This window comes from Rhineura floridana, chromosome 10 (genome assembly GCF_030035675.1).
Source record: "Rhineura floridana isolate rRhiFlo1 chromosome 10, rRhiFlo1.hap2, whole genome shotgun sequence".
Taxonomy (NCBI): Eukaryota; Metazoa; Chordata; class Lepidosauria; order Squamata; family Rhineuridae; genus Rhineura; species Rhineura floridana.
The window spans coordinates 57,936,044-57,948,671 of NC_084489.1; the positions used below are offsets into that span (position 1 = coordinate 57,936,044).

Genomic DNA, 12,628 nt, shown 5'->3' on the forward strand with positions numbered 1-12,628 from the left:
ATCTCAAAGTTGATCCTCTTAAAAAAGCAAAACAAAACAAGGACTCCAGTGTAAGTCACATTGCATGGTAACACTGGGGAAAAACAACAGGGATCTTAGTTAAGATGAAGAAACTAAGTTCAAGCATTGGAGGCCATACCATTGTTATTTCTCTAGGGACCATTAAACACATCGCCACAAAGCACATACATACAAACATCCAAGCGTGGTGTTTCCTCCTGGGAGCTGCAGAGAGTTAGATCAGACGAATGGCCATAATTGGAGGGAGCATCTAGTCTGCTCTTTGGGGGGGGGGACAGCCTCATCAGTACGACATTCAACTGAACATGCAGATGACCGATGCAGAGCCGTTTTACTTACTTGTGTTATCAAAAGGGATCGGTTTGCACTCAGCTTCTGGCCAAGGGCAATAGTAGACTGCTCCTCCTTCCACTATGTCTGGCTGGGTAGTGTTGGCTTTTGGAGCTCCGACTAGGACACTGACTCTGCAAAACATTCACGGAAGTTTGTGAGAACAAGGATGCATCTGAAATATCAAAGCCTGGCTGTTTTGTTGAAAGACTGCTTGCAGAACTCTAGCTCAACAGCAATAATAGTAATAAAACCTAATGAGCTTGCAACAACAACAAACAGCCAAGGAACTAGCACAGATTTTTAAAAAATTAATACTCTGAATTCTTCTCGATATCATCAAGGTCAAATGAGAGCATATGGCTCTCGTGCAGCTGGAGTGGTGTTGGTTTTGAAATCAATAGGGAGACCAACAGCAAGAGAGCGGGATATAATTATTAATTTGAACAGTGTTTTCCTGACACTTTTCCTGGGAACTTGTTTGCTTACAGAAGGAGAGAAGGAGGGCCGGTCCTGGGCAAGGGCATCAGATTCCATTGGAGTGGTGGCTTTGACTCACAGCTTTGCCCGTTGACCAGGCTGGCATCATGCTGATTCATATGTTATATTTTAACTTACAGATATATAGCCACATATGCACCTTACATTTAAAGCACTCTTAGACCACTTTAAATAGTCATGGCTTCCCTCAAAGAATCCTGGGAACTGTCATTTCTTACGGGTGCTGAGAGTTGTTAGGGGACCCCTTTTCCCCTCACAGAGCCATGATTTCCAGACTGGTTTAACAACCAATCCCTTTTCCCAGGGAATGCTGGGAATTGTAGCTCTGTGAGGGGATCAGAGGTCTCCTAACAACTCTCTAAATGTAAGTTGCAGATGCTTAAACACCTGTGTTGGCAGATACGTGTCAAACATAATTTGAGAATGATCAAGTACGTCTCTGTTTCAGTACGAAACTTTAAATGGAATGCAGTTATTTATTTAGAGTTACATCCAACCAAAAAGGCTACAGTAAAATGCATAGAAAATACATCTTTGGATGCCCTTTCCGTTGAGATACATGTGGCTTCATAATTGCTGGTTTTTAAAAATAACTTCAAAGAAATATTTCTTTCTAGTCTGCATTTAACTAATTTACTCTGCTGGAAAAAAATAATTGCTGCAGACTTCTGATTTTGCATTTTATTTTATATTTTTATAAATGGTTCATGGTTAATTAACTTGCTATGTTAGAAAATTTTAACAGCTTCTGGTTTCTAATTTTGAAATGGTATTTTCAAAGGGATGTAGCTCAGTGGTAGAGCATCTGTCTTGCATGCAGAAGGTCCCAGATTCAATCCCCCACATCTCCAAGTAGGACTGAGAGAGACTCCTCCCTAAAATCCTGAACAGCTGCTGCCAGTTGTGTAGACAATACTGAGCTAGATACACCAACGGTCTAATTTGGTATAAGGCAGCTTCCTATGTTCCTATGCATTACTGTGTTTTGACATTATACGTAAGTGTCTTGTGAGGGCAATGCGCCCTGAAAAGCAGGGCAGGAATGTATGAAAAAATAAATAAATGAAGTGTAAGAGATTAGATGCTCACAGGGTCCTTTAGATTTCCTCAATGGGGAAAAAAGCAGCTTCAGAGGGTTGGGGGGAATGGTGTTAAAGCCTCCTTCTCCCTCAGCACTGCTGTTCCAGTTAAAATTGGAGTGTTACCCAGTTGCCTTTAATGTAAAATAGGAACGTCTGGACAGCCAATCACAGATCTGTAGTCCTATTCATGCATTCAAAGAACACATGGAGGAGAAGAGTTTGGAGAGGAAGGCATGCACCAGCTGTGCCCCCAACAGTGTCTTGTCTCCACCTCCACCGTCCTGCACTGAGGGGGAAGTCTGGAGGAGGATTACTTGTGCAATTGGCTGATCACGCTGAGGATCCTCCCTGAGAACCATGGAGAGAATTTTAAAAAGGTTCAGCAGAACGTGAAGCAGTAGGCCTCCTGACAGCTGAGTCACTGCTGCTTGCCAGGAAGGCGACGAGAAAGGGCGAGGCGACAGGGAGGTTAGCATGATGCAAACACACTAGCAAGAGCAGTGGAATTGGCTCTGCCACTGTGTTTGTGCCATGCCAGCCTCCCCTATGCCTTGCCCCCCCCTCCTTCCTGGTAAGCAGCAGTGACTCAGTTGCTGGGAGGTGAGGTGAACACCACCCCCACTGCACCACACTGCGTGGTGCAAGGTGCAAAAAATGCCCTTTCAGTGCTCCAGCCTCAACCCACGAAGGTCAGGGTAGAGCCAGTGGGGGCAGAGAAGTTGGGGCTAGGGATGGCATACATGCTCCTGCTTCCATTTCATGCTACCCCCCCATGTGTTCTTTGAACACCTTAATAGAGCTACAGGACAACTTCCCCACACAACTCATCACTAGCTTTTCTTGAAAAAAAGATTTAAGGGATTCACAGGGGATAGGTCTGTCAGTGATCATGACATGGCTAAAAACAGTAGCTCTGTCTTCAGAGACAGCATAGCATGCACCAGAAGTTAGGAACAAACAAACAGCCAGGGATTATGAACTGAGTGTGAGCCTTTCGGGGCAACTGGTGTATAAACAGACTTTGGGTCTCAGCAGGCAAGGAAATTCTGTTGAACTCAGTAAAAAGGTATCAGCTCTCACATCAGCCTCATCCATTGGAGGCTGGCCCATTAGGGCAAATGGGGCAGTGCCCCACCAACCTCAGCCTGCCCCCATCTGCTTGCCCTCTTACTTACCAACAGTCAGAGGGTGGCTCTGCCTGTCATTGGCTCTGGTTTCACCTGCTGTTGGTCTGCCTGCCTTCCGCCCTACCAGTCCCAATGTACACCAGTCACCACCGTCATTATCGTATGCCATAAATGCTGAAGGCAAAGCGGAGGTATCAAGGTTCTTGGTCCCATTCACGTGTGAGAATGCTTACTGACAAGGCTGCAGACGGATTGCTTTGTTTCTTGCATCCATTTTGCCAAGTCCTGACAACCTGCCGAAGAACCAATATTAATTCATCTACACGGGTAGCTGAAGCCTGCTAATACGGGGAATCATTTCCAGATCCTAAAGTCGGAGGCTTAGAAATAGCGTTGATAAAAATTAATATTTTAATTTTTTAAAAAAACTGATTTTTAATCGGATTTTTTAAATTTAAATCAGATTTCAAAACTTTCTTGAAATAATTAGTAAAGAAAGAGCCTAGATCAGAGATATTATGAATATTAATTATATAACTTCTAATCATACTCTATGAATATATTAATAGTAGTTTATGGAGATGGGAGATAACCTGATCAGTCTGCAGGTGGTGTACATGAAGTGTATGCTCTCTCTTGCTCTTGCCCAAGGCCTTGCCTCTCTCTAAGTGCAAAGATAGAGAAGGTCAATGAATAGAGAATTTGGGGAGATGGAGTAGATCTGAACAAGGAGGAGACCACTGAAGTGGTAATCCAACTCTTAACAGCAGTAGCCTTTTCTGCAGGCGTAGAGAGAATATTTTCTTCCTTTGGACTAATTCATTCTAAATTGAGAAGTAAGTTGGGAACTAAAAAAATAAATAGGAAAGCCTGTATTCTTTTCCAGACAATGAACAAGAAATACTAAAGTGGCTGAGTTAGCTGTACCCCCAATATTTTAAGTTTCTCTTGTTGACTTGCTTGAAATTGCCTAAATTTTATTTTTTAAATAACTTTATTATTTATTTGTTTATTTATTACATTTATATACCGCCCCATAACCAAAGCTATCTAAAAACTGAAATAGTTAACCATTCAAAAATCCCTGTGCATGTTTTGTTTATGTTGTTTGTTGTTGAAGAAGATAAATAACCAGAAGAATAAACAATCTTATTAGTACCATTTAAAAGCCTATTTGGTGGTGACGATTCTGGCACATCATGACAAAAATATCATGATTAATTGAACAGTTGGAGCTGGTTCATCTCCTGAATGACTTCACAAGTTCATTCTTCTTTAGTATTAAAATGACCAAATTATCATCCAATATGTTTTGGTGAAAATTAATCTGAAAACGATGCAGAATAATTGCTTAGTGTATGCCTACCTTCTAATGAAACCTAGACTTCTGAATATGTAATAAAGTTATATTAAACAATAATGTACTTCTACTAAAAAGATGATTAAGGAAAATCCTCACTAGCAATTTAAACTGTGATTTTAATCATTAAAATCACGTCCTGACCAGGTCATCTGTATAGTGCTTTCAAGTGTTCAAAGTACTTTACTTATATTATCTAAATGTGATCCTTACAACCACACTTTAAGGTAGGGATGGGGAACCTACGGCCCTCCAGATATTGTTGGATTCCAGCTCCCATCAGCCCAGCTAGCATGGCCAATAGTCAGGGATGATGGCAGTTGCTGTCTAGTAACATCCAAAGGGCCACGGTTTTCCCATCTCTGCTTTAAGGTACTATCACCCATATTGCAGATAGAGGAACTGAGGTTGAAAGCGAATGGCTTGTTAAGGCTTCCCTTGAGTTCATGTTGGAAGCAAGATTTAAACAAGGGACTTCCTGATTCACAGTTCAGTCTCATAGCCCTTATGTTCCATTAGCTCAGTACAGGCCCCTGAACAAAAGCTGGCCAATCATCTTCCTTGCCCAATGTAACCACTCTATCCTCGCACCATCACATCTCACAAGACTATGGCCATGGTGAAGCATACAGCTTTCAGTGTGACCCCAACACTTCATGATTCGTTCCTCAAATATTAAGGTGACTATCTCCTGCGCCCCATCCAAATCCTCTCCAAAAATTTGAGGCACACAGGATCCATTCACACATGTATGATGACTGCAAACACCAAGTGTCTGTGAGAATGGGACATCACAGATCAAATGCCACCAACAGAACTTCCATATCACTCCACATCATCCCAATGCCATGCTTTTCAGTGGAGTAGTTCTGTAAATTCAGGGTTGTAGCCAGTGCCAGTTCTACTCAGAGTAGACCCATGGACATGACAAACTTAGGTCTATTAATTTCAATGGGTCGACTACTCTGAAGAAGACTTAGTTGGTTACAGCCCTCAGCTACCATGTGCACAGTAATAAAGTGTGGAGAAATCAACTGATGCATATTGTGCCTGTAGCCGCACCCACACTTGTTCAACCACACCAATCCGCAGCTTACAAGAGAGTTGTTTCTCTGCAGCCCCACTGCCATCTAAGGAGAGAGTCCATGGGAAACAATAGAAAACTGCTGTGCACCTAAACCCAGACAACCGCAGCTTGATTTCCTGCCCAGTTAAGGCAAAGTAATTGGCTTTAGTCCTGTCAACTTCAGTAGGGCTGGATCAGCAGAAATCCATTTCTTTAAAAAAAAAAAAAAGTGTAGAAAGCACTACGCTAGAATACACACATATATGCACAACTTGCTCTGGATCAACTTCACAGATGTTCTAGGAAATGTATACAAACCTTCTCTGGAATAGGTGGCTAATGTATTTTCAGGAGAGGTCAATCTTCTAAACCCAGGAGTACAGCTCAAGTGGCTTGCAGGTGACATTGTCAGACTGAGCCACTCATCATAGGCATGCCCCTGACACAGCCTCATAAAAGCTCCTACTTAAATCTAAGAGACTTCTGATGATTTCAGCACCACCAAATCCACTTCAACCCACAGTTGCACTCCACAGACCTGTGTGTTGTTATGACACTGCTCTGGCACAAAGGATACCAGATGCATTGTGATCTATCTACCGGCATCACAGCCCAGTTAAATGACAGGAGACGCTGCATTTGTGTCAACTTTATGCCGGTGGGATCAGTCCAGATTCTGCAAACCACAATAAATGATACACTGAACTCCCTGGGACTCTACACTGAAGCTGAAGGTTGATGGGACTCAAAAACTCTCTGGAGCATTTTTACAGAAGTTTCACCAGTGGATTCTATAGGGCTTCTTACAAGTCAGGTGTAATCTCTCATCTGAGGTACTAAGGGCACAATCCTATATATGACTTACTATTCATTAAGTCCCACTGAGTTCAATGAAGTTACTCCTAGATACCTGGGCAGTCTTGGACAGTAATTCACACACTTACTGCAAAGTATGTCTCACTGGGCTCAGTGGAGCTTACTTTCAAGTAAGCCTGCATAGGACTGTGTTGCCCAGCTACAATCCATACACTTACTCAGAAGTAAGTCCAAAGAAGTACTTACTCCCAAGGAACCACACATAGGAGAATGACGCTGGAAAAGAGTGCCTGGATCCTGCCCCCCACTGAAAGGGCCCTAACTCGGTGGTTGGGCATCTATTGTGCATGCAAAGGGTCTCTGGTTCAAACCCCAGCACTTCCAGTTAAGGCTGGGGAAGACTCCTGCCCAAAACCCTGGAGAGCCTCTGCCAGTCAGAGTAGACAATACGGAGCTAGACGGACCAATGGTCTGAGTAGGTATAAGGCAGCTTCCCACGTTCCTATCTTCCCCAAAGCAGTCAGCCCTATCTGGGCTAGCGGCTCCTGAGGATGGATGGCCATTATAGATCCAAGATGATTCGTTTCACGTAGTAGGTGAGCCAAGGCGCGGCGCGCTAAAGTGGGTGCTGAGCCGTTTCTGCGCCGACCGTTTCCGAGAAGCGTGTGTGCCCCTGACTACAGAAGGGCGCTACTTACGCGTGCGGGGCAGGGCTGTAGAAATCCAGCGCGTAGCCGAAGTAGCTGCCGTCGGGGCCGCTGTAGACGGCGAGCTTCTCCTGGTCCAGGTTGAAGGCGCGCAGCGTCCCGGCCAGCGGCGCCAGGAGCAGCAGCAAGGAGAGGAGCGCGCCGTCGCCCGCCGCGCAGCGCCCGCACCAAGAGGACGAGGACGGCGCGAGCAGCAGCAGCAGCAGCAGCGGCACCAGCAGCAACCTCCGCCGCCGCCTCCACATCCTCCAGGCAGCGGCTCCCTCCCTCCGTCGCTCCTGTTCTCCCGAGGAGTCCCAAGCGGCGAGTCGGAGGAGTTGAAAGGCGCCGCCGCTACCGCTGGGAGCCTCGCCGGGCTACCTCTGGCCGCCGCAGCCGCCACCCCCGCGTCTCGCTCTGCGCGCGCCGCCCGCCCGCCAGCCAAGAGATGGCATGGCGAGGGAGGCGCAAAGCCATTCGCCGCCGCCAACCTTCGCGAGCCGCGAGCTGCGGCGAAGAGCTGGCGCGCAAGGCTTGACCTCTCATGGCGCCCCCTGGTGGCCTTCGCGGGACCACGCTGTCGTGGTAGAACCGCGCAGGGATTGTGGCGGCGCTAGAGAGAAGAGATGGCGGAGGCAGCCAAGGGCGGACGCCTCCGCTGATAGACTTTCCAGAAGAAAGTCAGTGCGGGAGGTTTCCCCCTCAGAATCATCAAACTGGTGTAACCTTGTGCTGCGAGGAGGGTGGGGGTGCAGGCGTCTGAATGCTACTTTTGTGAATGCTCATCACTGACCATATATTGCATCCGTTGATCTAAGCTGGACGTAGAATTGTCACAGGCTTTACTTACTTATTTATTATTTGATTTATATCCCGCCCTTCCTCCCAGCAGGAGCCCAGGGCGGCAACTTGCATTTGGAGGCCATTTAACTCCTCCCCGCCCCCAATTTATTTCCTCCCTGTGCCCCAATATATGTCTGCCTGCCTACTGAGGGCCTATTTCTGCATCCAATGAACAGGGGTGTAGTTGTCCAGGATCTCAAGGGTCTTAGAACCTTTACTTTTTTGGGAGCAGGGTCCCTATGCCTCCAGCATCCTATGAGTCAATCAGCATGAAAGGAGAATGTGTTAGCCACTGAGAAGTGTCTTCTAGCATGCTTCTTTGTCCTTTTCTGCTGATTGGAGCTAATCAGAGTGAAAGGAGGCAAGTAAGCCACTCAAAACTAAATATATATATTTGTTTTTAAAGTGTTGTAAATATTGTTGCTCTCATTCCACTGTGACTCCAGCAAACACACATTCAGGAGCCTTTCCCCCCATTCCCCGCAAACTAACAAGGCTACACTTCTGACATTTCCCCAAAAGTCAAGCTGGGAATTCTTTCCCCAGAAAGAAGAATGAGATGTTATGCCTACCTGTTTCTTTTTCTGTTTTTATATTTTTATATTTATATTTCTATATATATATATTTATACGCACACACACACAAAATTAATTGCAATTGTGCTGCTGTGAAGCCTGTCCTACCATTAGGCGTAGTGAGGCAGCTGCATCAGGTGTAGATGTTGGAGGGAAAGCTGAGGCAAGATGTTGGAGGACAGAGCTGTGCAGCCTGCCCTGCAGCCCTTAAGCTAATCTCTGCCATCAAGAATGGTGGGGGACACTGTCCCATAGTCCTTGTTGAAGTAAGATTCAAATGTCAGTCTAGTTGACTTCTGTACATGAAATGCGAGCCACCTTCTCCTTCATCTCAGGGAGGAAAATATATTGGGCCAGCCCTGTGCTGTTGCATAGAAAACAAGTGTGGTGTCAGACTCAGACAGAGAAATCCAAGTTCAAACTCCTGTCAGCAATAAAGCTTATTGGATGACTTTGAGCCAGTAATTATCTCTCATCCTAAGCTACCTTACAGGGTTGTTGTGAGACTAGAAAACACGCTGTACACACTACCCTGAGCTCCTTGGAATAAGTTTTGGATGACAGTAAAATTATGACAATTGGCTCAGACAGTGATGCCAAATTCATGACCCTTGGCCCTCCACTCACTTGCAGCATTACTGCCTCATTATGGGTTAGCCTACTTGCCTGCTAATGCTCCTGCTGCTGGTGACACCAGTACCCCCCCCCACTAAACTGAGTTTCTCTGCCCTCCCTCAGCCTCCTCCCTGCCTTGTTCTGAGGAATGACCAAGGAGTCCTTCCTCAGAGTGCAGCATTCTAAGCGATGTCGCCTGGAGAGTCTTTGTGCCACCACCATGGTTTGCCACAACAGCTAAACACACTGTTTCAATTCAGAGACTGTTTTTAAGGTACTTAAAGGAACTTTGAAATCTTTGCTAAGTATAAAAGGATTTTGAGCAGGCACTCTTGGAGCAACCTCGCCCAGAAGGCCTCATTCTGAGGAACGGCCTCCTTGGCCCATGGCAATGTAGAAACCACCAGCACTGCCCCCGCCAATGTGGTGGCAAAACAAGAGGAGAAAAGCAGGGGACAGGAGAGGAAGAGAGTGGCGAAGAGGCAAAGTGGGTGGTGGCAGCAGGAAGAGGAGGAGTGGGGGTGGTAGAATCACTTGAGCTGGTCCTTGTCTTGTGATGTGAACTTTTTAAAAGTTTTTACATTTTTTTAAAGCTATACCTATTCAGCGTGGTAGTCCCAGACTATAGCATTAAACTAAATACATCTTCACTCCATAGACTATGATACATTAATGGGAATTCTCCAACCCTGCAGGGGTGTGGAGGAGAAAATCCTCAGACAATAAGACATTTTTTCTCAACTCAATGACATGGCTTCAGGTAGGATGGAAACCAGAGGTTCCCTAGATGTTGCTGGACTCCAGTCCCCATCAATCCCAGCCAACATGGCCAATAGTCAGGGATGATGGGACTCGTAGTCCAGCAACATCTGGAGGAGCACCAGTTCCCCATCCCTGGTTAAAGCAAGCTATTGCCCACTCTTTAAAAATATTTCCTTTTTTGCGAGCAATTTATGAATGTTGTTGATAGAGATGTCATTTGCTTGGATTCTAGTTTTTGCTACCCTAAAGGACAGAGCCAGAGCAAAAGAGCCCAGTTGTCTCATGTTCTTTTCTCCTGCGGCACAAAGGAAGAGGTCTCAGTCCTCTTCCTCACACTCATCTGAGTGCTTCTCCTCTAAGACTAACTTATCATGCAGTTTTTGACAGGACAAACAAAAAGTAACAGAAAGAGAAATATTGAGGAGTAAATTGAGAACATCCGGAGTGAAGACATTTAAAACAAAGCCCAAGACGTTATAGGGTGCATATATATGAGTGGTGTCAAACGCATGTGGGCTGCAGGCAGATTTACTTGGCCATGTCCAACAACTGCAAGCAAAGAGTGAAATTTATTTCTAAGGTTAAGTGTAGTGCCCTAAGCTGTCATCACCAGCTTGCACTGGCTCATAATATTCGACTGTTGAGACGCTCCTATCAGCCGCTGTGTGAAGTGATACATCAGAGCTATTGTGCAGCTATTCTACGGTGAAAGGAACAAACCAGCTTCCCATAGCCATGGGACTGGAGCCATAGAAGCCTCTCAAATTCAAGAGGGGAAGGGGAATGTTTGGCCCTCCTTCAGCTGGAATTCTAAAAACAGAATAAAATTAGCTGATTTTTTTAAAAAAAGCTTAGAAGACAAACTTATAACACCTTTTTTTTCAAATGCGTTGAATAGGTTAAATATGGTTTGACAGTGCAGTAGCTAAGGCTTGTCTTGAGGCCAAGTCTAGATGGAGCGCCAAGTCAGAACTTTTTCAGCCCAAGGGCCGCGTTCCTTTCTGGGCAACCTTCCCGGGGCCACATGCCACAAGCAGGTAGAACAATGGATTTAGATTGTACCTTTGCATAATTGGTCCCCACCCCTCTTTTTTTTTTTTATTCAGGCAAGCAAACATAATTATTAAAGTTCCAGGAGACGTTCCAGGTGCAAAGCAGGGCTGGTGAGGGGGTGTGGTCTAGCAAGGGAGAAGTGTGACTGAGGAGGTGGTGAGGCCCCAGGGAGAGTCTCAAGGACCTGATAGATTTGGAGGGCCACATTTGGCCCCCAGGCCTAAAGTTCCCCACCCTTCCTCTAAGGACTCTACTGCTGGTTCCTGGTTTTTGAGTGAAATCCAGCAGTGTAGTGACAAATTCAAAAGTGCAGGATCCCTTCATGCCAGTTGTGCCATGCCCCCAGGATTACAGAATGACAGAACCAGAATAAAACTACTGTGTGCATAGGCTTCCTCCCACTCAGTCTCTCTCTGTGGGGGCTAAACTTTGCTCTCCTCCTGCCCATGGAGGTGGTGCATGGACCTTTGGTTCCTTCTGTCTTCTTCAGACATGGTAGTTCTGAACCATCAGTAAGTTTTGCAATGTTTCTGGTTTTAATGGGGAGAATAAAGCAAAAAGAATTAAAAACAAAACACACAGTGGCAGCAATACTGTCTGGTAACAGAAGGAAATGGTTACCTCTCTCCCTTATTCTATCTCTTGAGGAAAAACAAGCCAGTCATTGTGAAATGTGGAGAGGCAGCTGACCTTGAACCTCTTATTCTCCTGAAGTAGTGAGTGCACTGAAATAAAGCAGGAAAAGAAACAATGTCACTCCCACCCACCCCAAATTACCCTAACAAAACCCCTTATCTCTCACTTTCACAGAAAGGCTAGGGGCTCTGAAAGAGGGGTGAGGGGCAAGGGGATTTCCAAAGGAAACTGATCAAGCCAAACAGACTCTTCCCCCAGAAAGCCTGAGTTTATTTTACAGGGTCCTTGCCCACCCAGAAGAACAAACAAATCTAAGCGAAATCCCAGAGCTGTCTCTGGCCTTCAAAGTCAACATGGAAAAACCGGGCCATCTTAAAACACAAACAAGATAGCATTTGTGCACTCTAAGACCTTTTGGCTTTGGTGCCTATGGATGCCTCAAGTGCCTTCAACTTGTTCTCTTTGCAGCTGGTCCAATTTCATTGGAAAAAATTTAGCTGCTCTTGATTTTCTCCATTCAGAAACATTTCCTGGTAGAATTTAGCCACAAATGTTCACACATCAGCCCTGAACACTCTACTTCGCTTCTCTTTGGGTGCCATTGGGCAATGCAAATGACAATGATAAAATGTGTGTGTCTGTGAGAAATGTTTAGATATAGAGCTGGAAGCTGAATTGTAGTCATCGTCAAATATAGTGCAAACTGGCATGATGAAGTTATAAGTGGTCTTCAGATCAAATCTTGGGCCCACATGCAATAAGGAATCTACTCTGAATACTTTAAATTTACCTTATTTGAAAAAAACTTTCTCCCTTTCCTTCCCCTTCCCTGAGACTCTCTAACAAGCCTTGCTCCCAACTTTAAGTTCTACCCTTACACCATCATGACCAGGACCAGAATGAATCCTGACCCCCCTATTTATTCGCCAAGTGTGTGTCAAACCAACACATTACAAGCTTCTTGGGGGGGGGGGGTTGCATAGGCTACTGTTTCTTTCACTTTGGAATTCAAAGACCAACCTCCAATATATTCTGAGAATTGTGTCAAAAACTGATTAAACAAGCATTGGATGTAAGGGACGGGATACTTCATGTGGGATTTTTTGTTTTGGGATTTGATGGTTAAGAAACCGATTAGGTGTCCTACTAATAAT

The 12,628-nt window shown here is 45.3% G+C and overlaps 1 protein-coding gene across 3 annotated transcripts in view; it reads right to left on the minus strand.

Annotated features, from left to right (window-relative positions):
* Nucleotides 1–7,524, minus strand: part of ITGA8 (integrin subunit alpha 8) — a 216,116-nt gene extending 208,592 nt beyond the window's left edge. For all 3 annotated transcript variants that reach the window (XR_009758065.1, XM_061586063.1, XM_061586064.1), the window contains exons 1-2: nt 7,002–7,524; nt 361–485 (exon numbers count right to left, since the gene is read on the minus strand). Coding sequence is in view for 2 of the 3 variants with exons in the window: in XM_061586063.1 (XP_061442047.1) it covers nt 361–485; nt 7,002–7,255 (379 nt within the window). In the remaining variant the exon portion in view is untranslated. The remainder of the gene's footprint in view (nt 1–360; nt 486–7,001) is intronic.
* Nucleotides 7,525–12,628: the final 5,104 nt, after the last annotated feature.